Source organism: Diprion similis, chromosome 6 (genome assembly GCF_021155765.1).
Source record: "Diprion similis isolate iyDipSimi1 chromosome 6, iyDipSimi1.1, whole genome shotgun sequence".
In the NCBI taxonomy this organism is placed as follows: domain Eukaryota; kingdom Metazoa; phylum Arthropoda; class Insecta; order Hymenoptera; family Diprionidae; genus Diprion; species Diprion similis.
The window spans coordinates 13,043,922-13,070,928 of NC_060110.1; the positions used below are offsets into that span (position 1 = coordinate 13,043,922).

Genomic DNA, 27,007 nt, shown 5'->3' on the forward strand with positions numbered 1-27,007 from the left:
TGGCAATTACTTGTTTAGGTTCAAACTCAAATTCGAAAATGTTGTTCGCATATATATTGTGATTTCAAGCATAGACATATTCACACGATGAATTAGGATTTAGAAGTGATAGTTCATTCAATTAATATTTATTCCACCATGTAATTATATGATATCACAGTGAGTCTAGGAGGCTTTGCAACACTAAAAAATTTATAATAATTTTTTCGATATCTATGTGATACTGTTTAAAATTAACATCCTATACGGAAAAACTGCACAGGATTTTTCATTTTTTCATCAATTATTATTCACTAGTTACAAGTGGATATTGTGCCCATGGAAAACGATTACCACACAACTATTATTGTATAATTCTATGCAGACTCAGAAATGATAATCATGTAGAATAATTTTCGTAAGGCCCAGACCAAGAAAACGTCAGAAAGAGTACCATAAGTCGAAATATTGTCATCACGGCAGTGATTTCGCGTACATATTGTGATCAGGAATAAAAAAATTATTTACATACCTATACGCATACGTAGTATGTAGGGTAGATTATTAAGGTAGACATCAAACAGTCGTTGGCGGCATGTATTCAGTTTTTTGAACAATTCCCCAATATATCACCATAAAATTCAGCGATTGTGTTCCAATTCGTCTGCCTTATTCATCAATTTTCCTTACTTAAGTAACAATATACAAATGAAGTATTATTAGTTGGTAGCAAGGTATATTATACTAAATGCAAAAAGTTACAATACGTGTCATGTTTGTTTAAACACGTGTTTTTTTTTTCATCATCTTAATTTTTCTTTTGTTATCGCAGTAACATTTCCACGGTCGTACACACTAACTGGCTCAAAGATGCCAAAAATAAAAAGGTATGCTCCAAAAAATTCACAACTTAATTACACCATCCTCTATTAATATTTATAACTATCATATTTGTTGAATTGTTTTTGTTTATTTTTATTTTTAATAATTACCTACTTGTGAAAAAAAACATTCATACTAAAAATTTGCAAATAGGTGATACGCACAAGTGCTTTTATGTAACAGTGGTTCAATTTAAGATCATTGATAAGACTGCTCATCAGGGTTAGCAAATCCAGAGACTTTCTTTAACGAAACACCTGGTTTGTTATTTGTGGTAAACAAGCTCACCCGCACTTCGGTATTTAACGGTTGATTATAATGACGACACCCCGATTGTCCGTGAATGAAAATACACATGCCATTCTTGTATCACTCTTTCTATACAGCAAAATAATCTAGTTTCTTTCATCCCCTATATCAAAAACATTTCACATATCCGTTGTAATAACGCGAACAATTTTCACGTAAGCTTGTTTAGCGTAATGTACAAATCGGTTTACAATTATCGAGTAACTACTACAGTTAATATCAATTTTACTATATACTTTGAATACAAAAAAAAAAAGAGAAATAAAAATACAATAATAATACGAATAATAAATTTGTAAATGTACTTAATGTGCCGAGGTATAACAGTTTCGCGTAACCAGTTCTAAATACAGATCGTCGGACTTTCAACTATACTATGCAATGATTACAGATTTCTTCTTTAATAGAAATGCTAAAAAATTAATTACGAAAATGTTTCAAGACCCGAACATGTATACATATTACAGTTACTCACAGGCGGGTTACACGAAACTGGTTTATCAGTCCACCATTGAAGCACAGCATGTACACTGAGAAGTGAATTTAATTGTATGTATTTACTTGATCTAAATACACGTCAATTGAATCAAACACTGTATACTTAGACGGATAATTTTTTACTGATTCAACAGATTGATTGTGTCGATTAAATTAACGAAATATTTTGCCAAGATCTATTACTTAATTATCACCTTTGCATGTTGGATCGCCTGAATTTTGTTCTTTAGCTAAACAAACTAATGAAATCAATTGAATATTTATTTGGCTAAAGTAAAAATGATCTATATCCAAAAAACAAAAATAGTTCATCGACTGTCAACTAAATATTTTGTTCTTTAGATGAAACAATTCCAGAAAATGAATATTTGTGTGAAATGAAATCTCACGAAATCAAATAAGGTATATATGAAAAAGTAAATGCACATGTAGAAGTAAACCTTATTCCCAGTAAAGATCGAATTCAGTATAACAAGTTGGAAGAATTCTGTTAGAAAAAACCAAACGAGTTCAGTTTTAGATAGATATTTCGATGCTCATTTTTTCAGCCTCTGCTGCAGAAAACTACCTTTATTATTTGCATTATGATGCCCAATGGCCGAACGCTTGTCAATGTCAGTTAGGCCGCGATCTTTGATTACAAAAGAAATTCGTTTGTTCAATTTTATCTTTTAAGTAGTATTCACATTCAATGATTATAATCTTGACAGACTGTTGGTGTAGCTGGCCTATGATGCAAATGCAATAAGTCATCAACTATGCTTCTCACTTATGCTGTTGTTTATGTATACACCTAAATGATAAAGCAACAGAAACGTACTTATTACGCAGTACCATGAATTATTGTGGATTTACTTGAACTTTCAGTACGTATAAATATGTACTTTGAAAATATTAATAATATTCTACAATGAAATTATTATTCACAATTTAGTACGATATTCACTAGATTGTATGTTTGATAATTATTATTGATATCAATTTTTATAATTAATCATTCACTGTATCATGCCATTTTCATTACAGTTATACGCATACTAATGGTATCTCTGGTAATATTATAGTAAAATCAGTCCGTATGGACTATTAATTTAAAGAAAGAATGGAGAACTTTGTTTCCTTAATTCACTCTCAGCCTTAAAATTGCAGAAACTTGTCGTCATTTACCATTTCTGTATAGTATCCGGTTAATGAGCTGTTTGTCAATCCGCATCTCTGCCTGGATCCCTTCTTTGCGAGCAACAGTCTCTGACATGAAATCAGTTTGAAATAATAAGGATTGAAATTTGTTAAGACTATCAATTGAATAATTCCACATTAGCAACTGATAGTTCTTCACTTATTTTAGAATCTGCCCTCAACAGAAGGCGATAATTGACATATCTTGGAGTTGTGACATCAGTTGCAACATGCAGATTTTCAATCTTACATTCAATTTCAAAAATTATTTGTTATTTTGATATCATATACCAGTTTCAATATTCGTCAATACATAGTGCCAGTCGAAAAGTAATTAGGATTCCTGCAATGCAGAAATTTATGCAAAATTGCTTGTGTAGAAACGTTAAACGTTTACACTTTTTGGAATTTATTTCAATTTCCATATCTTATTTTTTCGATTTTTTTGCCGAATTAAACACTGAAACCAAATGAAATAAGGTTCACGAAATACTTGCATTACGATGACTTTTATATAAGTGTAATCATAAATAATTCCAAGAAAGAGAATTAAAACGTACTAAGCTAAAAAGTACTTAGATTAGAAGATATTTTTCCAGTATTTTAACACTTGACTGATCCATTAGACCGCACGATGGAATCATATATAAAGTGATCAGAATTCGTTATTTGGCTAATTTTGCATACATAGCACCAATTCTGAACCACCACATTGTAATTGGCGTAACAAATATCAACATAGAGTAAAATATATGATTTGGAAGATTTTTTTGATGTACTGCATACATATCTATCGATGATTACACGCGGAAGCTATTCGATCCTTTTTTAGCGAATTCTGAACTCCCCCTCTGCTATGGCAGGACAAAACAATTGGAAGCAAAAGTGTAATGACGGCGTTATGTAGAGACGATATTTATGTTTCTATACTCAAATACCTAGTACTCTCAAATTACAGAATACACACCCTGCAGTTGCACACGGCATTTTCGGGACTTTGTACCAAGTTAATTCACAAAGCATATCAAACTATAAGTGAAGTATTGTCTTTTTTATTTTTTCTTTACCAAAAAACAGTTGAAATTATGCACTTGTATCAAGAATAATAAATCACTTTCACACTCCACAGGTATCGACAGTGTCGTTTAAGAGGCGAGTTGATAAACTAGTTTAGAAATTGATTTTGCCTCTCTTGCCGTAGTATTTTCAATATTCAAATAATTCACATGAAGTTCGATCATGTGGAGATTATTCAAGAGAAAATTTCATATTTACTTCCATTTCCATATCAAAATAATTATTTGTAAATGGTGCTAATATGAACAATCGTAGGACTGAGGGATAGTTCACTATAAACCATTATAGCAATCATCGATTGCAATTTTTGTATGAACCTAATTATTAAGCAAAGACCCTTTGACGAGAACAATCCAGACGGTCAACAATTTACTATTCTAGAAATTTTTATACAGTGAAACCCTTGATTCACACCTACTTGTCCAATACAATGTTGGTGTATTGTGAAAAGATTAATAATAAAATACAAACGTACCCGATCTTGTCAAATAGAACAAATATAATTGCAAATTTGAAAAAAAATTATAAATTCAGTACAGCATTATTAATTTTACACGATATATTTGACTTCGTAACGAGAGTACCAGACCTCTTTCTGACAATCTATAAATATTGATATTCTCATTTTACATGGTGTAGTATTTTCATGATTCTGCTTGAATTGAGAGGATATTGAAATTATACACAGTATAACGAGAAGTATGAGTAAAAATCTTCGACAATGACACGTATAGAAAATTTTTAGAAAATATCTTCCGGATATTTCAAATCAATCATCACTCTACTTCATTCCTTACTTTTAAATTTCCCCTAACTTTCGTCCAAAACTTTTTGTTAGAGTATAATTGCGCATATTGAGATTACCAATTTAATTTTTGCTGTGTTCAGAATTTATTAATCGAATCATTCCACAGACTTAGTTCAATCGCTTCAGATGAGTCTCTGCCCGACAAATATTTCACGTAAATTTAAAGATATAAAAGTTATCATTAGTCTAATTCAGCAGAACTAGGAACGAAGTTACATAATTGGCAAATGTCAATCTCCTGTATCAAAGATATTGTATCAGAGTATTCGTAATTAGTGCGATCAAGTAAATAAAAAAGTAACAATATCTCACGAAATATGACACAACAACATCTCTTTTATGCACAAGATAACAAACAAAATATCATTCTACCACGATCCGAATTTCTGCGCATGTGTTTGCGAAAGAGTAACATTAACAAAACTATATACCATTAATTATACTGAGTGTCAAACTTCTATTTGTCTGTTTACGAAGGGAGTTAGCAAAACGTAGATACTTCAATACTGGGGACGAATCTGTTTGCAGAATTTTCCTACTACCCTATATTCTTGATACAACCATGAGTAAATTTGAAAATTGTGAAACCACTTTGTTTGTAGTGAACGTTTTCATGTCTCATGGTCAATTTTTAATGTGACATACTACAACTTAAAACAAGATATCATATTCTTGCTCTATCCACTATTAAATATCATTCATTTGGTTAATTATTTTTTTCTTACATCGGATTTGAATGCAGTTTTTCTGAAACTTGACGGGGTACATGATTCTATGAATAGATTGGTATTCAGAGTAGAAGAAAGAACTAATAGATCTTTACGGTAAGTAGGTGGGGTATACATTTTTTCAGTTAGCTTTGTCCGGCTATTGTCTCTCACTACATACACGTCAGTCCTTTACGTTATTTGTCACGTTGTCTTGGAACTCGTGCAACCACATGGAAATTTGTTAAAGCAACTGTTAACACTATAATCAATTTGGAGTAATGGATCATACGACGTTCAACAAATCTAACAATATAAACTACTCAAATTAATACTCGCACATATTTCTCGATTTTCCACTTTATACAAAATCCTACAAGTGAATGGTTATCATATGGGTATGTATTTATATATGCATCTAAGAATAACCTCGAATAATTAAATCGCTTTATATACAATGCACTAAAACGCGTATAATATTGAACATAGGCAATGGGACACTTTTTCATATTTGGGCCTCGTTATGATCCAAAGTGAAACTGTATCACTGATTCCATACATATCTCTCACAATAAATATTTTTAGCTATCGCACGACCTACAAAACACACTGGATACATGTGTTGAGTGTAACACCGAAGTTGGGCAGGATGCAACTTACAGCGTTTAGAACATTTAACGACGATTCTGATAGTTGTGATTGCCTGGTTGTCTCATGCCACCCCCTCGGCCACCATCACCTCCACGTGAAAAGCTGCCACGACCGACTCGTGGCTGTCCGCTACCTCTTATCACACCACCTGGACCCCCTGAAAGGTAAATTACAGTATATTCTAATTGCAACCTTCTCCAAATTTTTGCAAATTTGTCTATATTCTGATTGTAAGTGTTCAAAGAGCAACATATATAATACCTGGTCCACGTTGCTGTTGGCCACCCATTGGGCGTACTGAACCATCTCCAGTAGACGGCCTCCCACCTCCTCCTTCCATTGACATTCTTGGCCTAATTTTCTTCTCCTCCACATTCAACTTCGTGTGATTTTCATCAGGGAAATGGATTGGCTGTAAATAAAAAGGATTTTAACGGAGATTTACCTTGTACGCGCTATTGAAGTTGCAATCCGATTTTCTTGATGTAAATCAGCGATCAAAAACGAGATAGGTAAAGAAAATCCTCTCACCAAACTCTGTAGAACGTTTACGACAGACTGGTGGTCCTCAAACGTAATAAATCCGTAGTTGGGTACTCTGCTAGTATTGGATGTTCCATGGGGGGTTTTTCCTCTTTCGTTTTGTTTGCTGTGAACACGTAGATCAGCTACTGGGCCATATTGCTCGAATAATTGCCGCAATTGGTCTTCTGAAGCATCCAAGGGAAGATTACCCAAAAATAATTGATGAGAATCGCCGTACTGAACTTGCCGGCCCCCGCGACGTTCACCATCTGTGGTAAAATATTATCAATTTGTTAAACATGGAACTAGCTGCCTTATGATTCAATTCTACGTAAAGCCAACTACAAGTAGAAAAAAGCAAATTCAAACTCCTGAGGATAAATGGGACTCTTATTGATCGCTACCAACAATGCCAATCTGATTCTCAAAAACTGTAAACCTTTCAGGATTCACCATATTAAAATGATAAACCAATGCCGAAAATGAATTGAAGAGAATTCTGAAATATTTCAAACGGTTGCTGCAAAGTGATGTCGAATAAACTATTTTAGCGTCAACATCACTAATTGTCGTTTAAACCCTTTTTTAATCAGAGATGTAATTTTCCGCTCAAAGAATTCGTTATAAGGTAAGGTTTTTTTTGCGGACTGGTCTCAACAAGTTTTTTAATGCTCCCGCTTCAATCGTAACTCGCAACTATAATCACCCCAGCCGTTGTCATCAGAGAAGGGGGGGCGGGATGGTCCCCTGCCCATACCTCGTTGCACAGGTCCTCCTCGTGGAGGCCGTTGTTGTTGTTGTTGTTGTTGTTGCTGCTGTTGTTGTTGCTGCTGCTGCTGCTGTTGTTGTTGTTGTGGTTGCTGTTGTTGATTTCCTCCGACGCTCCTATGAACCTGATGTTGATTGGAACTGACATTTGAAGGAGTGGAGAGAATAGGTCCAGCATTCACAGCAGGCACAGATATGCGATCATCAAGACGTTGATGTGTGATGGGTGGCTATAACAAGATATAACAAATTATTTGAATGATCATAGATTATAGGTGTTGACTTTTTTTATTTTTTGCTGTTATTTATTATTCCAAAGAGTTTATAACTCACGGGTGACATGGACGCCTTAGGCGCTTGTGGGCTAGCCGAACCAGTTGCAGTGGCAAAAGATTTGACTAAATTTGCATAGGTTTTAGGTCCACTATTATTGGTGGTTGTGGTTGGCACTGGGACTTCCGGTTGAGAATCTGAAATCGAATGCTGTTCCAGTTCTACTTCTAGCGGCTCCTGAGACTCCTCAACTGGAATTTGAGCTTCTTCTTTCACCTGCGGCTGTTGTTCAGGAACCACTTCGGGCTCTGGTTCCTGAACAAATTGTTCCTGAGTTGCAGGTTCAGAAATGTACGTATGGGCATGCTGCTGCTGATTGATTAGAGGTGATTCATCATGAACAGAACCATTAATTGCCACTGGTTGCATGACCGGATGCACCTAAGCATTACCCAATAAATTTTTTTCATTGTTATGTTCGAAATATTAAAAAAAGTTACCTGATTAATTTTTGCTGAATTATTTTTACGTTCCGAATGTTTACTTAAATTCTGTTATTATTGTTGGTTTCATTTGATAATTTGATTAAATATTAAATTGATTCAGCACATGTGTAAGGGGCATTCAAAATTTGGAACTATAAATATTTAACGTTGAAAGTAGGGTTTACTTGTTACTTCTATTTCATTTTTGGAAAACTTGTGTAAAATATTAAAATGTATCAACTTCAGATAATATTTGGCGGTTACTGGAGCAACATCAAGTATCAACTCTAATTACAGCGATATTATACATCTGTTCAACTTCATCGCAATTTCTATCGTGAGATAGGGAAAATAGGTAATCCACGTTTTGATTGATGCAAGTAAAATTTTGCTGCATCTGAAGACCACAATCAATAAATAGAATTGACTATTGAGGATCACACACCACAGTCAGACCTCCAATTTTCTGAGTTTCCCCCTGTTCCACGTAAAAATTCTGTACAGCCTGTCTATTGCAGGACGATAATAGACAAAATAAGTCACAATTAATTAAAACATGTGCAGGTAATCTTCATTGTGTATAGTTGAGTACCCCTGACATGTGTGAATACCAGTCAATAATAATGTTGTTATGTGTATCAATTTTAAAACACAGCTTACGGGTTGTTGAGGTGGCGGGGCGTAGTATACGTGTTGTTGTTGCTGCTGAAGTTGCGGTTGTTGGCTTGGGATAATGGAAGCTGGACCTTGTGGCTCTGGAGGCGCAGTTGCGGGTGGTAATTGATGCCCTTGATTGGGTTGTTCATCCTCTTCCGGTTCTGAACGCACACCTTCTTCAGGTTCCCGTTCACCAACACCTTCACCTATACCTCCGTCACCACCTTCAACATCTCCTTCTTCCTCGTCAGGAAAACCAAGGTCTTGGTAACGAAAGATATCATTGTGAACATAGTACTTCTTCGGTGCTTGCGCGGCCAAAACAAACGTTTGCGTGAAGCGACGCATCGGCTGTCCTGCATTAGACAGCTCTCCTGTCACCTGTAATAATTATTACAATCAAATTATGTCATGATAGAGAATTGTTATAGAAATTTATCAATAATCTTACGTGGTAGCGTAATGATTGGTCAAACTTGTATATTTTAGAACGATTATATACCTGTACAACAACACCGTTCCCAAGTGTAGCCTGTGAGTCAACTTGACTGATCTTTGCATGGCAGTCACGAAAATTCAGTTGTTGGATTTTTTGATGGATTTGCTTTTGACCAATAGCTGGATTTATTTCTCTGTTAGGAGCATCCAACCCGCCATGAACAAATGAAGAGTAATTGTTGTAGAACCTAATTAAGAAATTAGGTAAACGTCAGAATTCATATTCATATGGAGACGTAGCAGGGAGTAGGTTTTGTATAATACAAACCATATAGTTTATTGTAAGTTCAAAAAATTTGTAAGGATTTTTTTAAGAATGACATTATTTGAGTCTAAACTATAAATATTAAACTGTTTGGTTTTTTGTACTTGAAGTTATATTTCTCAACATGATTTTTATAATCCTATTTCTAAATTTTATTGGTACAACTTCGAGTGATATGAATATTTTCATTAAATTTTGGCCATGCCTGTTGAAAAATCTATACTGCTGTAGGGAGACTACTTTTTATGGAAAGAAATAGTGGTAATCGGACAGCAAAGATGAAGAATACTGAAATCATTATCTAAGTACTACAGCAGCAATAATTGACTCATGATAAACAAATCTGAACAATAATTCTTCAAAAAAAAGTATTGTGTAATGACTGAGTATTAATAGCAATAATAAATGAACACATTGTAATATGCAGGTATGCCTAACTGTTATCACACCAAATTATAGATGATTTATCAACATATAAAATACCTGTGCAGATGAGATGGGGCCTTGTTGAGCAAGGTATAGTATTGTCGGACGAACTCGCGGCCGACAGATTGGGGCGTGGGGGATGCCTCCATGACCATTTCCTGTCCTACTCCTTGGCGTTATTTTCCGTCTTCGAGTATAAGTTATTATATAACAAAATTGATATTTTTCAGCAAAGTGATTACCTTGAGTACTTAGTGAGATGTCGGTGACAATTGGCAAGTCTTAGAAATATTAAGGCAGGCAGATTTTCTGAAACAAAGAAGCAATATAATTAAAGTTAATGAGAAATTATTAAAAAAGGGATGATAGATTAACTGTAGAAATGTTCTACATACAAATACTAAACTTTTGCCTAGGTTAAAATAGATTCAAAGACATCTCAGACACTAGAATATTTATACAAAATATGTTTTGCCTTTCATCAAATCTATTTGTCGGTCATTAGTCATCAGTCACGTTTGAAATTCTTGCAAAACAGATATTCATCAACAACAGTACGAAGTACATTGAATCTACTTCAATTCCGATCCATACATACTTCAGACAACTGATTCACAGAGTATGGTATAATCTATATGTAATAGAAGCAAATAGGAGTCATTCTCTTTGGAAGTGAATACATTTAAACATTTGGTTTGGAAGTTACACGAGGAGACACTGTTTTAAGCATAGCGTTCCAACCTTGATTGAATATCAAGCTTCAGGCGAAAGCCAAGGGGCATCAAACAACAAAATCATGATGGAATAGTGTATAGATGAATACTGAAAATTGATCATGAACCAGGTGAGAAAATAAAATTAAAACAACAGAAGGTGCATGAAATAAATTCAAATTATATGGAATAATGGTAAATACAAAGACGTGTAGGTCGCATTATCAGAGGCGAGTAGAACATGTTAATTCAACTTCAGGAAAATTTTGTTCCCAAGTGACGTTATCCGGATAGATTGGCTAGATCCAAATACCCGAATTAAACAAACAGCAAGATATTTCGCGAGGCGGACAATACATAAAAGCAGCGTCCTCCGAGCGGCGCTCTGTGGCGGGGCATGGCGATTAAATTCGTGGACATTTTGCGAAAATTTCCAAGGGCTATGGTGGAAAAAAAAGAAGAAATCGCTCACTTATAGTTGACAAATTTTTTTGAGTGATAAAAAAAAAATGCAGAGTATGTGAGGTTATACCATAGAGCGTGTAACGCTATGCTCAATTGAACCTACAAAGCCGGCATGTCTAGGGCTATGGCATGTTAAACCACGCCGAAATTGTCTCAGTGCAAGGTCTTCCGAGATTCTGGTGCTGTTCTTAACGAGATATACACGAATTATCGGTCTAATTCAATGCTCACCTTCACAGATCTTGACGCGTTTCGTTACACTTAAGTTATACGGTAGTGTTAGGCTGGAAAAACTTCGATGAAACAAGGTTCAGTATGAATAATAACAGTTTACAATAATGTTAATTATAAAAACAGTTCGGTGTGGGCCCCTCAGAGTACCGTGGTGTCAGCACATGCACTGGATGCGCACGCGCGATTCGAGAAGCTTCGAACCCAAAGGCTTTGGGTGCTGCTTCGAGGCTAGCCGTGTTTTCAATCGTGTAGACCACACACATCAGAAACCCGGGAGGGTCGAACGGTTTGACTGGTTCCAAACAAACATGGCTGCATATTTCTGGCTAAAATATTCGACGTATTCTGCAAAATCTACGTGCGAAAGAAAACACATGAATCGACCGCCTGATCCTGTAGAACAGGAGTGATTGTCGTCACTTCTGATACCCTGATATTGTGCTGTAATTGCGGAAAATAAGCAAGAGAATATAACTATGATTCAAATAGCTTTCCAAATATTATAGTTTTACGTCACTTACCAGGAAACACCAAATAATTTACCGCGCTAGCAGCTTTTGAAGAGACTACCTGAATTTGTTATAATTGTAGCGAATATTTTGAGGTGCTTGTGAATGCTGGCGAGGTTTATGTATGTCACATACATATATATACGTATTAAAACCACTAAACGCATATTTTATTCTAGTGGGTGAAATTCAAAAAATATAAAAATATTACACTTCGTATGGACGATTTTCAAAGTATGACTATAAGGTACAGCATTTAAATGGGGAACAGATTGAACAGATTGACTGTGAAGTAGAATTGCCATACCTACAATTACCTGTTACCGATTTGTGTATCATGAGGTGGGATTCATGAGACAAACATCTTTCTTTTCATGTGATACACCGAATATCGCTATTTAAAATAAAAATAATGTGTAACATTACACTTGATGCAGGATGTCAAGGTAACACAGAAAGAATGAGGATGAATAGACAGACAATTTATGTACACAAAATGAGTTTTTATTTAATCCTATATCTTGTTTAACAATAAGAAAGCAATCTTTTTACAATCATTGTAAAAAGTACATTGCCTGCTTACTTCGCTACCATAGCTTTTAAGTTTAGTTATAAACAAAATTAAAATAATCTTACTGTTAAAATGGTTGGACATGGTTGATTGCAACATGTCGGGATGCTCTCCAGCTCACAGAATGGGAGCGAACCTAATCTTGTTTTAAATCAATTTTTTTTTTCTTTTGTACAAAATGCAGTTTATTTCACAGTCTTCATTGGCTTGTTTTATCGATCATTTTATCATCAATTCCCATAATTAAACCAGTGTTATATGGTGTGTCCATATACTGATTGTGCACACACGCACACAAAATTACCCGAAATCAGGACGTATGATCTTCAGTTTTGATTATTTAACGTTAAAACCGATCTATTTGCCAGTTATATAATAGTATAACTCGTTCTGCTGTCAAATAGGACCGCTCAAGTAAGCATGTAGATTCCATTCAACAGCATTTATAAATTGAATTGATTCTGTATAATAAATACCTCGTATTAGATAAATTACCTTCAGATAAGATTTGCGGTTCCAATTTGCCTAATTATGTCACATACAACAGCCAAACTGCTTAGGGCTATGAGTACAATTGATATACATCATTTTATAATCCATCGAATATTCAAAAAATGAAACCAGCATTGCAACATTTCAAGAATATGCGAAATCAGCGTCAGCACACATCTTTATATTAACTATAATACTTGACACCTGTGTAGAAATTAACTGCATCATTCGAGCGGTTTGTTCGCGCCTTGCTTTTACTTTTTTTCTGTCTTGTCAACTAATTATTAAATAATATTATCATTACCATTACTATTATCATTATTATTAAGTGAAATACAAATTTATACAGAAGAGCTGGGCTATATTATGTTATTTTAATGATTTTATGTACTGCAGTATATTATGTTAATATGGATGAACGCAAATGAGAAACTATTGCTGTGGACTGTTTTTGATGGGTTGTTTGCGCTGTTGTTGACGGGGTTTAATGGAATGATGATTCGTCGAGTTGTGAGATTTGTTATAGGGCAGGAAATCTGAAACAAATGAAATAGCATGGTTAACAATAATTCAATGTGTCACGTTCATAAATACCAAAAAACCCTTGTGGCATAACACTACAATCTACCGTGCCATGTGAATGAATATGCTATCACGCTTTTGCATGCAATACTCGGTTGGTACCCTGACTCTGATTTTATAATGCTTCAATTCTGAAGCACGTGTTCTGTATTTTCCATCAACACTGTATCTCTGAACACCATCATTTCACCATTTTCGTTTGGGTGTATTACTGAACAAAATTAAGTTTCAAAGGAATGAGTCATCTGCGAACAGACATTTGGAGAATAGAGGAATCTGAGCAGGCCTGTAACCTTCAAAATGAAGATTTCGAAGTTTATCATGTAGGTGCAGCAGCAGAAAGAAATATTGTCATATTATGGATAAGTAAGAAATGATGTTGAAAATCTTATCTTCTAGCACAATGTCGTATTTCTTTTTTCTCTATTTATCGTAATCTGTCAGTAATTCAACACTGTGACGGGTTACCATGAATGTCCAGCTCATAGAATTTGCGACTTTATTTAGAGCAAAATTTTGAACTAACATAATGCAGACATACAATGGCAAGCTATATTGAGGGTTCGAATATTGATTCATAAAAAAAAAAACCATACACTAGAGTCTGCGCTGATCCTGTATGTATGGATCAGAGGAATAATCTCGTTCCTCAAAATTTGTTAATGTAATTAACAAATTTATGAAAACGATTCATACACAGATATAATAACGGTCATATCAAGGGAATTAGCGGACTATGCAGAGCTTGCAGACCCATTATTTTCAACCTTTCATGTCGAGTTATCTATTGATTTTTGAGCTTCAAAAAAGCATTTCCATCCACCTATTCATTTATAATGCATGTTACTCTGGTTCATGATAGTTCGCGCAGCCTGTTAGGGCATCGTGAAAATTTGTTTTCTCATCCTACCTTGAATTGCTGGAAGATTTGCATGTGACACTCCATAATTTTCTTCAATTTCTCAAACATCAAGGCATGAAATTGTAATGTACTAATTAAGAACACTCACCAGTGGTTACAATACAATTTCTGCACTGTGGTTGCAACTTAAGATTTCCTTAGTAAGGTTGGTGCCTTTGGTTCTGGCGACCGCCACCCCTCTGCTTGCCGCCGTAGCCTGAGCCTCCTGAAACACACGCACGGCGCACTGTTAGCCCACGTGATTGGAACCCCTAAATCCTTCCACCGATCTCAGATATTTAGAAATCTATTCAACATTAATCTGGTTAACTCTACCACACGCACACAGTGACAACCAGTTGAACTAGAAAAAATAATGTTTACGAAAGAGGCTGGCACGATAATTAAAGGCAATAGAAATACTACATAGAGGCTACAGGCTAAGGTAGTAAGCGTTCGGCTGTGTTCCTATTCCAGTGAGAATACTCTCCTCACTTGTACGATTTCTGGTCTTAAATGATTAACTGAAATAAAATCGGAATTTTTAAAAAGAAATTACATACTTATGTTGCAACTGTAGGCACTCGTTCATACAGCTGTAGTCACATGTTGCATAAGAATGGAATGACTAAAATGATTCTACATGAATTACACCAAAGAGCAGGTTGCCGTTCAAGTGTTTCGGCAAATTGACAATATTTCTAGTTGAATTAATGATTTGCTACCTGAATTCAGGACAAAGTTATGATACTTTTCATCAATTTGTTATGGTTTCCTTTACTGTTGACAGAGCAGAAGATTCCAGGAACTTACAAGTTGCAAGTTTCAGTAATTCTTCCACTGGTAAAGGCACTGCTTTGATCTGTCTAAAAATTATTCATCTTTTCTGATCATTTTTACTGTGGATATGAGCCAACACTAGATGCAATGATTTTGAATGAACTGAAACTCAAAAGATGTATGGATAAAGGGCATGCAATCGTGAATATCATTGAAATCACAGAATCTAGAAATATTCAAGTACCTTGCAGGTCACCCTATCAAGCCTAAGTAAATATGTTAATTATTTGGCTCATAATTCTTAATCAAAAGACCAGAAACGTATATTCGGAATAGGTTGCTCCATTGAAATGGAAACACAGGTTCGAGGGTACAGAACACAGGCAGAATTTAAAGTTTACTATGCTAACCAAGTTAATCGTGTCGTGAATATATCCCAAGCATTTTTTCTTTCATCAGATGGGATGTTTCAAAAATGAGGAAAAAATTTGTTTGATGCACGTCGAATGAATTGGAATCATACAAAGGATGGCAGTAAAAACTAACTGGAATATAATGTTACAGTAAAATGGAAAATTCTTGATGAAAAAGTGATAGTGGAATGAGTATTTTCTGCCGAAAATGGCACGATATACAGATTCTTACAGTAGAATTAACAGCTCTGTGTTAATTCTGTACAGATTTCATTTCACCTATTGGGCCACGGCGCATATTTACAACAGTATGTTCGCGTTTTGTTGTGTAAGTGAAACGTTTCACTAATTAAGTATTCTGAATTTGCATCAAAATACTTTTTCTGTAATAGTTTTCAAAATAATAAAATTAGAAATTGTATAAAAATCATATTGCAATATAGGCCTTGGCATACATGATATACAGAGAACATTGGTGACGTGGACAAACTCATAGCTGATAGCAAAGTGTATGGAATCATTGTACATAGTCGTTTTCCTAATATTCTCTGTGTATTCATCTGAATGGAATAAATGAGTATATTGGTACGAATAGCACTGGTTTGGAATAGCTAGCAGTAACCACTGCATTGAGTTCCCTTAAAGCGCTTACTGTTTACTGAAGGTCCAGATAAGAATCAAGTGCAATACAAAATAATACTGGCAATTTAAATAGGTTGCTACCGATCACTTCGGTAAATAGTGAAAAATATTAAAATTGATCAAATGAATATTCATTTTCGTGTCATTGTTCTGTTTATACTCGTCGAATAACTTTGAATCTCATATTCTCATTACTTTTGGCAAATTATCAATTTGCTAAATACACACAAACGGAAGTGCTTTCATTTAGTACAGCATACGACCGATAAAGCTGCCTTTACAGTAATTATGGATCCGAAAATTGTATAGGCAGTATTGAGAATCGTCCACGTAGTTACAATATGACTTTCCAAATTATTTCGTAAATAGCAGCATAGCAATAGTTTTTAATCGATCGAGTTGTTACAGATTGTGTTATTTGTAATGTGAATAAATTTCTCATATTATTTAGAGGCGGAGGAAAATATTAAGTGATAAAATTTTTGATTCACGAGTGGGAAATGCTGAAAAACTACTTATTAGCAGGCACAAGGTTGGAGCAAGGAAATAAATCAATGAATGTCTCAACGGAATGAAGGAATTGAAAACAATGAACAAAAAAGGAACGCTAAGGCGTACCTTTCCCCCGTGCACCACCGCGCCCACCACTGTAGCCACCATCGTAACTACCACCGCCATAGCCATAGCCGTCTGCATTTCATGGAACACACGGTATAAGTGATGCAGTCAGTATAGCCGTACTGTTCCAAAATTACTTTCAGCGCAATGTTCTCACAGTCAACGATTACGTAAATTTCAAATATTTGGTCATGGCCCTCTATCAATGATTTGACGGTGAATCTATTCACCAATATAATGTATTGTCAAGAACTTGCACGAAATAATGTGTCGATTTTTTCTCTATACGCGAATGCTAACAGATCACTGGAATAAAATTTCAGATTGAAAACGAGCCATATAATTTTTTGACTTTACAAACACGATTTTGAATGTAAAGATTGATATTCATTGAAATAGTACAGTGATTTCCACAGACAAGCTGCAATTTACACAACACGCGATTTCAACACAAATTACTCGGGGGCATAATGCCAATTTTCTTTCATTACGCAATCGTTTCCAAATACATTAACATCAAAATTATTTGTGATCCATTTGCAGGTCAATTGGTATTCTCTACACTGGTTTGGCTAAAGTGAAAGATCTGACATGCACTATTCTGGCATCACAAGGTCGATGAAAAACTAAAATGCTGGACTGTACTTTGAAATTCAAATTGATAAATACCTATACTGTATTTATAAAGACCAGTAGATAAATAACTGAGATTCACACACAGAATCATCAGCCATAAATGTGACTGTCAGCATTTCAAGTAACTGTACAGCGTACGTACTGAGAAAAAAGAATACCATCATCACGACTAATTATAAGTTTTCTCATCATGGATGCGATGCTCAAAACCAATCACTTGAATAAAATCCATGTTTTTCTCATAGCGCCGTGTGGTGTGCTGGTAGGTTTTCCATGTTTTTAAATGACTGTTTCATCAAGATGCAAATTCGAATACAATATACTATATGAGTATAGTAAACCATGAACATTCAATTTTCGTATGAAAATCAGCTGTTCATATGTTGTGACAAATTCAACTTATGGAAAAAGTTTAAGCTAATTGCAGATTCCCAGTTTTTCAATACTTTAAAAACGGACAAATTAGGGAAACCTCCTTAGTGCATACTTATTCTATAAGCCGAATTCGTCACTAATTGCTTTCCAACGTATAAAAAAAAAATATCGGATTTCATCAGGCAAGGATTCAATTCATTTCTCGAAATATGTTCCACGCCCAATTCGACTCATCTCATCTTTGTTTCTGATTGAATAGAATGAAGATTACTCAAATGCTCATGTACCTATATAAAGTCACCGATAAGAAGCATCGCGAAAGGCTCATTCTAAGACAAAGCACGTAATTTGGCTAATTACTGCAATGAAATTACATGAAACGAAGAATTTCAAACAAAGACATGCAACGAAGGATCATGATAGGACCGAAAAGCAGGAACGAGGGGGTATACCATTTCGTACTCCGTGTTATCCTGTACACTTTCTTTTTATATTTACCACATAATTGGTTTCATATATAATTATGTTACAGTGATTGCGTGGATTTGAAGTCAGTGAGTCTGCAGAATTTAAAGAAATTCTTTTGTACAAAACAATAAATTCTACTAATTCACTGACATCAATCAGTGAACGTATGAAAGATCGAATTTTTTTTTTCAAATAAAGAAAATTCTACAACTTTTAAATGAAATGCTACTCTACATTAGTTTCAGAATGCATTTTTTTTCTGACAGGTTCTAAGAACACAACGAAACATCAATTTTTCAATGCAACAAAAAATTGTACTAAGATTGAATCAATATCAAAAATAGTTGGAACAGCTCATCTGGCTTCACACTTTCACTGTTACATATTATATTCTCCTAGTGTATTGTTAATAAGTTATATATTCATTCATTTATAGCATATTAAGTAAATATATTATAACAAGGCATCAAAGAATATAACGTATATAAGATATAAGTTAGTTGGTCACAGCGTAACACGATGGCTGATACCAGGGAAGTACATTAAAATGTTCAGTGTATGTTCTTGGCTCCAATCTCTTCAAGTATGTTCAATACATAAACATTTCAATTGAATGTGTAAAGACGTGAAGATAAAGTAAATTTGAAAAAAAAGGAAAAAATTACCGTTTTTTTTAGAACTACAAAACGGAACCAAAAGAATTAAATTTAAGTAATGAATATTTTAGTTCAGAAGTATTCGCAAAAAATGCGAACATAATTCAAATTTATGTGAACAGGCTCTTTATAGTAAACTTGATTTGAGTTTTCTGAATGAGTGCGTGCGCTAAGGTGAAATACTTGAATATCTGGCAAAACAATTAGATTCAACAGTATTTAAAGGATTATAAACTCGAATAGCAGAGCAAAGTCTCATAGGGTTTTTTTCATTCAAAGTGTAAATATCCCATCTATATTCATTACAATATAGTCAATCGAACCCAAAACCATTTGCCTGTCTCAAGAGAGCACTATATACAGAGCAGACACATCAGCCATGTTGTTCCACCACCATTCGACATAAAAGTAGATTTCACGAACAGTACTAACAGGACGGTGTTCTACGTAAGAGATCAATGTCGTAAATAACATTTAATAGGTAACCGCCGAAAGAAAAAAAAATATTAAAAGAAAAAAGAGAAAAAAAATTTGTCTTAAAATTTTACGATGAAAAAAAAACTTCCTTTTGTATACGCGCCATATTCAAGTCTGCATACATAGAATCATCCTGTTTAAAATCGTCTTAATATACAAGTTTCCTTCGTCTTAAAAATAGACCAACAATGGCGACTGCCGCGTATCTAGTGCTTCAATTAGTGGCCTGTCAGTTGCAAGAAGGAAAATCAATATATAAATAAATATAAGTATGTCGTGTGTATAAAGAACTATGAAAGTTTTAGTAAAAATTTAATAGTCAATATTACCGTATCCACTGTAGTCGTAGCCACCATAACCGCCATAACCACCGCCATAATAGTCGTATCCACCTCCATAACCATCATAGCCACCTCCATATCCTCCCTGGCCGTAACCGCCGCCGTAACCGCCACCATAGCCGCCTTGACCCCAACCGCCTTGACCGCCAAATCCTCGGCCACGTCCCCCTCGACCTCCACGTCCGCCACGACCTCCAGCGCCGCTGCCGCGCATACCACCCATCCCGTCGGGTTTGGGAGTAGCTTTCTTTACGTCAACCTACATCCAAGAAAATAATTCAATTTTATAAAGTTATGGTAAAATTCGTCATTTGCATTATATGAAAAATATTCGTGCTTCCATCATGTTCACCAACATACTCCTTGGGGTGTGACATGATTGATACGATGTAATGATGAGCAAAGACGCATAAAACTGGAGGAAATATTGTAACCAGCTTTGTATATGATAACAAGACGGTTAGTGAAAAGTAAGCTCAGTTATCTTAACTGATCTCACGTGACAGTGCCATTCTGCCATCCGAAGGTGTCCTAAGATATCTACATCATTGCTTACTTCAGGTTCAATGCATGAATATTTCTGATGAGGTCAGAATATGAAAGATAAGATAGGGTAACTATCATAGGATCTAATTAAAAAAAAAAAAAAAAAAAATATTGTGAGGGAATTTAAGGTACTTATGTGTAATTGCAAATGATAATAGCAGGCTTGTTTAGTTTACAGTGACACATACCTCTTTTCCGTTAATAGTTTGTTTTGGTGTCTTCAATAGTTCATTTACTACTTGTTCCGATTCAAATGTGATGAAGCAGAACCCTTTCCTTTGGTTCTTTGTCTTATCAAACGGCATCTCTACTTCAACAATCTGCAAAAAATGGTATAAGAAAAACAATCAATACAAGTTGTGATAGCTTATTAAATCAATATTCTTCAAAAGCAGCTTTCTCGTCAGGTTTAAAAATAATCATCACATCAACTCAGTAGCAGAACTGACTAAAATGTTTTTGTCATCACAAACTATCAAAATAAGCTAAATTCAAGAAAATATTCAGTAGTATCATCAAACAAAGGAGAAATAAAACTAAAACAAATAGGTCATTTGAGTCTCCAAGTGAAATGGATATTAATAATAATCGTGGTATTTGGATGCCTACAAATCCATCATCAACAACATATTATTTTCTCACTATGATTTCGATGCTGAAGGCAGTCAACTATTGTGGAAATACATTCACACGTGGAGTATCATGTTTATGAACGGTTTTGAACAATACTTCATATAAATACTTACAGAACCAAATTGGGAAAAGAAGTTTTTGATGTCGTCATCGGTCAGTTCTGTCGAAAGACCTCCAACAAAGATCTTTCCATGACGAGCTTTGGCTTTTTTGGGATCAACTTTTTTGTTGTTGATTACGTGATCACCAGCAGCCATGATCTAAAATAAAACAAATAGCGTTCGCATTAGACATTGCAGAGAGGAAAAAATTAAAACTTGACATTTCAAATAAAGCTCAGCTGCCAAATTGTCGTCACTTACACTCAGTAGCAGAACTGACATTTTTTGTATCATCACATTAACTAGTTATTTCATTGTGTCAAATATTGGAAAAGAATATATGTTTCTTACGAACAGAATAGTTACCTTATCTAGCGATTCTGCTCTGGCAAAAACGATGAACGCGAATCCTCGAGACCGTCCGGTGTTCGGATCTGTCTTGACGTTGATACTTTCAATATCACCATATGAACCAAAGTGATCTCTTAGCTCCTCTGAAAATTGAATGGTAAATCAACATTGAAATTTGAGGTCTTGAGTCAATACATTATCATTATGTTAAAAGTTAAACTAGAATAAAAAGTACTCAGTATTTCTATAACAATCTCACGTAACAGTGCCATTCTGTTATCTGAAGGTGTCCTAAGATGAAACATCATTGTAAGCATAGTTTTTCTACCCAGTTAATGAAAATTTTGAGTCTGACTATAAGATGAGGCTCTAGACAACATGACTTTTAAAAACAACACATTAGAAACCACACTTACTGTCAGTAGTTTCCCAGCTGAGTCCTCCGACGAACAATTTTCTGCGAATGACAAAAATAGAAGACATTAAATTAAATTAGTGAAAATTATTTATATTTACAACGTTCAAATTCGTTAACTTTGTAAACTGCTAAGGAATTTAACTTCATAGGGAATATTTTACAACATAAATTGTTTCATGCTTGTGATATTTGGATGTCAGCAAATTCAAATATCTCCGCATACTGTGCAAAAAAAAGATCTGCAATGAAAATGATGAGAGGTACGTAGCATAGCAGTATTCAGATAGTTATTTTTAAAATAGTAGCTTCGTCAATAATTAATATTGAAAGCCGCGTACCACCTGGATATGTAACTTTTACTGTGAAACACATTTTTATACAGTGCAGCATGTTGTATTATTTTTCCCCAAAAATGATTTCAGACAAATTTTCATCTATCACTCTTTTGTTTTTCGTACTTCTTTTCTTATATTTAGTTTAATTATTGTTCAAGCTACAAATTTTGTGATTACAGTAAAAATAATAAAAAGTTTCTATGTACCTATCATTGAGAGACTCCTGGTTCGCTCCACCCGACCTGCAAAGCAATTCAATGATTTTATTTTACCAATGGAATTTTCAACTGTAGGTTTACTAGACTAAATGAAGCGAAGAATTTGTATTATATTTCCCATTTCTCAGATTGAAAAATGACTTGACATGAAAAGAAATGCTTCGACTTAACCCCTGGAAGTATCTAGAATAACTGTAAAAATGTTAATTTCTTTATTTTCAGTTTTACCAATTACTAGTTACATAATATACAAATTTGCATAGGGCTATTATCGGAAATGGGGTAATGGGCAACTTTTCAAAACAATACAACAAAATAGAAAATTTATTATATATGTATTGTACGATGTTGATAATATATTTTTATATATAGAGGTATGGATATTTAATTTTAATGTTAGTATAGACAGCCGTAACATAACTGTACAGGCTGCAATTTTGAATAAAGTTGTGTTTGGGTGAAAGAAGGAGGGAAAAATGGAAAAAATATTCCAATACCTAAGGCTATGTATATATCATACGAACCTTGCATATATAGAATCAGTAGGTTTGCATTTGTTCAAAAGATAAAATATGAAAACAATTCGAGAATGCTGTTTTAGACGCATTTGAAATTTCACATGTGCATTTGCCAATCGTGAAACTTCTTTAAAAGAAAAAAAAAAAAAGAAAAAAAAACTGCCTAGCAATGACGAAAAAAACTTGAGAAAAACACATGAAAAATAGTGTGCTGAGCGAAATTTTCACAACAGTCAGTGAAACCCGAGCAATACAGTTACAACTCCAGTTGACATACAGCTGCGCCTAAAGGAAACAAGATTCAACTTTGCCAAGTTGGAACAAGACCGTTGATTAGCCCAAATAATTGACAATTGGTAGATAGGTACTGCAACTCGATTGAAAAGCTAAAAAAATTGTTTATCATTATTTAAATTATTATTTTTCATTGAGTCGTGATTATATATTTCTCTTTCTATTCAAATTAAAGTTGTGATATTTTATATCTCTCTTTCTCTCAGTGTGGTGATTATCTGTATCGATAATTTGTTTATATCATCTAGGGCTGGTGATAAATACCGTGGGCACCAGTCACTCGCCGGTACTCAGTTGTTGGTCGGGTCACGGTTAGCCAGTTGCGAGCCGCCCGCCATATTTGCACGCAGTCGATTGCCACCTGCAGACCAAGCCAGATAAACTGGGTTAATGGCATTTCGACCTATCGAAGATGTTCACATTTTCCCTAGTGACTCTGTGCTTTGGTCACGCCCAAATTGTATTTGGAATTGACATCGGACTCGTTGAAATTGACATCAGATCAGATCATAATTGACTCTACGCGTGACCCAGCAGACAAGTGTGTGTGACTCTGATTCAATTTGACTCGACTCGACACAACTCGACTTCCAGTGCTTGTGCTGATGTACTTGAACTTGACGTTGACTTCTCGCAATAATTGATAGAATTCAATTCTCAATGCCTCGTTCACTGATCCCAGGTAAGGATAATGGTCAATCGTTAAGTATTGACCAATCTGAATAGCGCTGCAAAAAATTGAGGAGATTCTCGGCTGGCCAAAAATGGAATCAAAAAAGTTACACTCTAAAAATATTACAATTAATATCCATGTACAAATTTAGTAACAAACAAATTACAGATTCTTACTTATCATAATTAAGTACAACTATTAGTAGATAGAAGAAAATTAGAATTTACACAAAGTTACAATTTTCCATACAATAGTAAATCTCGTAAAAGCACAGTTATCAACTAATAAATTATCAATATCATCATATTTTATAGTTACCTTGATTTCATTTGTTAATGTGCAATTGTTTATTATTATTTTTTTTTTCAATTTACTACACAATTCAATATTCTGGAGCGCCGGCTGTCAGCCATATTTTTCTATATGTTCAATATTTTACTCGCGCCCCGCGACTTACACCGATTACTCAAATGTACAGGTAAGAGATTGTAACCTAACAATATTTGGCCTAATTCAAAAATCCTTACTTCTAACATTTAAAAACAAATATCGTAAGAGGAAAGTACTTTTGATGGATCATTCAACAAAATCACATACTATCACTCATACCGTAGAGAATATCTAGATAATCAAACAAATATCAACCAGACCCGACAACAGAGTGAATGGTCGCATAATGCATTGTCAACTTCCGAGATTGTGCGATGGCGTAGACAAGAACAAGTGAGAAATGAGAAAGTTGGACTCGTTTAATTAGCTAGATTCCATAAGTGAAAAGGTTACAACTTCTCTTCCTGTACACAAAAGACTTGAATAGATTAGAGTGTAGAATGCTTACCCATAGTACAAATGTACCCCAAACTTTATAATTATTTGTGAATCCAAAGCTGTAGGGATGTAAGAGAACATTGGGCCTAAGGCCCAATAAATCACCTTCAGAAATGATAGAAAAGGAAAAAAAATTACAATCTATTTACAGAACATCGCGCGCAAGAATTCAACTGCTAAATGCTGGAAATCATCCTGCTCAAGGTCCCGTTATGCTGAAAATGTAAAAGTTACGCCGCAAATTGATGTCCTTAAAAACTAATTTAACAAACAAATGATCATTACGTATAACAGTTATTTAAACAATATTCTAGGCTATGTATTTAGAAGATAAGATGCGAGATCATAGCAGAAAATTGACGTACAGTTGTTCGCAACAAAGGAAACCCAAGCCAACTCCCCGCCATTTTAAGTGTGCGGGCGCGTCCGCGGCTTTAGCCGGCGACTCCATTTTTTTTTCGTTTATGTTTTCAACGTAAATTTACTTGCAAGTATGTAAAAATAATCACCAAATAATATTCTGAAAACAATATACCATCGAATGGTGTGAACGGATTTAGAGGGAAATGCTCATGTAATGTAGATGCAACTGGATATTTTTTAACAGCGTCGTGCAACCTGGAACTTCCCTCCATTTTGCTTTTCATCGATCACAAAATACAAACGACAGCGGGGTCTTTAACGACCCCACATCTAATGATAATTGTTCAGCAGTTGCAACAAAGATTTAAGTTTGTAAGAAAAATAAACATTATGTGTTCTCCCTGGGTAACAGTGTTGTGTATTTTTGTCAAGTTTACCTGTCCTCCTGCGATTCCTGGCCATTTTCTGTAGCGTCACCGCCACCGTTTTCAGCATCACCATTCTGTTCGAAGCTCTGGTCCGCGATGTCTTCGCTGAAGTCCTTGTTCTCCTGATCGGCCATTGTGTATTGTTTATTTGGTTGTTATTTTAACGAAACGTTGATTCGACTTATAAACTACGCGAGGTAACACCACTTCACGTCCGCACCGCTCGGCTGCCGAATGGAGAAGACGGAATGGGGACAGGAAAATGGTGATTGTGCGTCATACGCGACGCGCAAGGTGTTCTGGGTATACGCTAGCCTCTCCCGACCAATCGAAAGCCTCCTATAGCAATTTCGTACGGAATAACTGGTCAATACTCTCCGCCGAAGGGGCATCCGTCCGAGGAGTGGGGAGAAGCTCAACCATGGAACCAATCAGATCACTTCTTTGTTCAAGCCAAGTAGTAGCATCATTTCCCAGGATTCCCGCGCATGCCAACGTTCGCCGAGCGGGAAATCAATACAGCGTGGGTCCATCTCCCGCGCTACGCATATTTTTTGTTCAACCCTCTTATCTCATATTTGCACAGGTGAACCATATAACTCGTGCAGGGAAAACGAAAAGAAATGATCATCTTTTGCGGTTGGCTAGATAACTTTTGATTGCAGTTTCGTCAACTCCTACTCGAAATACGACAGGTTGTTTACTTATCTCAGTTATAGATCACGCGTCACCATTTCCGGTAATCGCTTTGGTGGCTGCAGCTACGACCGGCCGGCTAACACATAGCTTGTTTATCGCTTGAAATATTTAATGGTGTAAGCGTGGCCGCAAGCGTATTGCTAGGCGGACACAATTTTTTGTAACCATTGCGATCGTCTGTATCATATTATTTATTGCGAACGGTCACGTAGCCTTGCTAGCTCACTAAAACGTTCGCAACTATAGATCCAAATTATAAAAATATTTTTCCTTGTTTCCTAGAATAGTCTTGTATTGCTAAGCAGTTGTGAAATGGTTGAACATTAAGTATATGATCCCTATCATTGCAATCATTTGCAATATCGCGTTACGCAGAGGAGCATTTTGTGCAACTTTACTCGACGTATTGTATGTACAGTAATGTTCATTAATAGGTTCCCAGTGGCTGACTGTTTTTTGAAAACTGGAACGAGTTCTCTTCCTAATCCAGTTTTACATACCAATGAGAAACAAACAAAACGTTGATCATAGACATGTTTACTATATAAATCGAATCTATCTAAAGAATATTTTCTATCTAAATATAAAGCAATACTCATCTTAGTGTTGATTCCAAAAAAATATAGGTACTCACTGGGAACTCACTAATGAACATTACTGTACTGAAAACTTGATTTTTCTTAACACATTTCTGAAATACATAGCCTACTAGATGGGTTTCATATTTTTCTTAACAATCGAT

General features: G+C 35.1%; 2 protein-coding genes across 13 annotated transcripts; both read right to left on the minus strand.

Annotated features, from left to right (window-relative positions):
- Positions 1-112: 112 nt before the first annotated feature.
- On the minus strand, positions 113-11,570 carry LOC124406677 (ras GTPase-activating protein-binding protein 2). 8 transcript variants are annotated; one of them, XR_006929254.1, is made up of 10 exons: positions 11,397-11,570; positions 10,045-10,296; positions 9,301-9,484; positions 8,802-9,179; positions 7,717-8,097; positions 7,322-7,613; positions 6,622-6,884; positions 6,352-6,502; positions 6,041-6,247; positions 113-2,916 (listed from the first exon to the last, which is right to left on the minus strand). XR_006929254.1 is itself a non-coding variant. In XM_046882195.1 (10 exons), exons 2-9 carry the CDS (start codon positions 10,140-10,142, stop codon positions 6,114-6,116), a joined length of 1,881 nt encoding a protein of 626 aa, XP_046738151.1. In that variant the 5' UTR covers positions 10,143-10,296; positions 11,397-11,570; the 3' UTR covers positions 113-2,916; positions 6,100-6,113. The 8 variants fall into 8 exon arrangements, 7 of the variants coding, with proteins under 7 accessions (XP_046738151.1, XP_046738153.1, XP_046738154.1 ...); XM_046882195.1 differs by having other exon boundaries at positions 6,100-6,247; XM_046882197.1 differs by lacking the exon at positions 113-2,916 and having other exon boundaries at positions 3,914-6,247; positions 10,045-10,174; positions 10,230-10,296.
- An 820-nt stretch (positions 11,571-12,390) lies between these two features.
- Positions 12,391-25,818, minus strand: LOC124407467 (RNA-binding protein squid). 5 transcript variants are annotated; one of them, XM_046883606.1, is made up of 10 exons: positions 25,576-25,818; positions 22,451-22,486; positions 21,908-21,948; positions 21,507-21,634; positions 21,153-21,299; positions 20,595-20,726; positions 19,849-20,119; positions 16,908-16,979; positions 14,564-14,680; positions 12,391-13,507 (listed from the first exon to the last, which is right to left on the minus strand). In XM_046883606.1, the coding sequence occupies exons 1-9, from the start codon at positions 25,698-25,700 to the stop codon at positions 14,613-14,615; spliced, it is 1,020 nt and encodes a 339-aa protein (XP_046739562.1). In that variant the 5' UTR covers positions 25,701-25,818; the 3' UTR covers positions 12,391-13,507; positions 14,564-14,612. The 5 variants fall into 5 exon arrangements, with proteins under 5 accessions (XP_046739562.1, XP_046739563.1, XP_046739565.1 ...); XM_046883607.1 differs by lacking the exon at positions 22,451-22,486; XM_046883609.1 differs by lacking the exon at positions 16,908-16,979 and having other exon boundaries at positions 25,576-25,817.
- Positions 25,819-27,007: the final 1,189 nt, after the last annotated feature.

Coding starts and splice junctions, on each gene's coding strand:
- LOC124406677 (XM_046882195.1), bottom strand. CDS start 10,142: ATGGTCATGGAGGCATCCCCCACGCCCCAATCTGTCGGCCGCGAGTTC. Junction 6,885..7,321: donor CTCTGATGACAACGGCTGGG/GTGATTATAGTT, acceptor ATTTTACCACAG/ATGGTGAACGTCGCGGGGGC. Junction 6,248..6,351: donor CCAACAGCAACGTGGACCAG/GTATTATATATG, acceptor TTTACCTTTCAG/GGGGTCCAGGTGGTGTGATA.
- LOC124407467 (XM_046883606.1), bottom strand. CDS start 25,700: ATGGCCGATCAGGAGAACAAGGACTTCAGCGAAGACATCGCGGACCAG. Junction 21,635..21,907: donor CAGCTGGGAAACTACTGACA/GTAAGTGTGGTT, acceptor TTCAATTTTCAG/AGGAGCTAAGAGATCACTTT. Junction 20,727..21,152: donor TCTTTTCCCAATTTGGTTCT/GTAAGTATTTAT, acceptor CATTTTTTGCAG/ATTGTTGAAGTAGAGATGCC.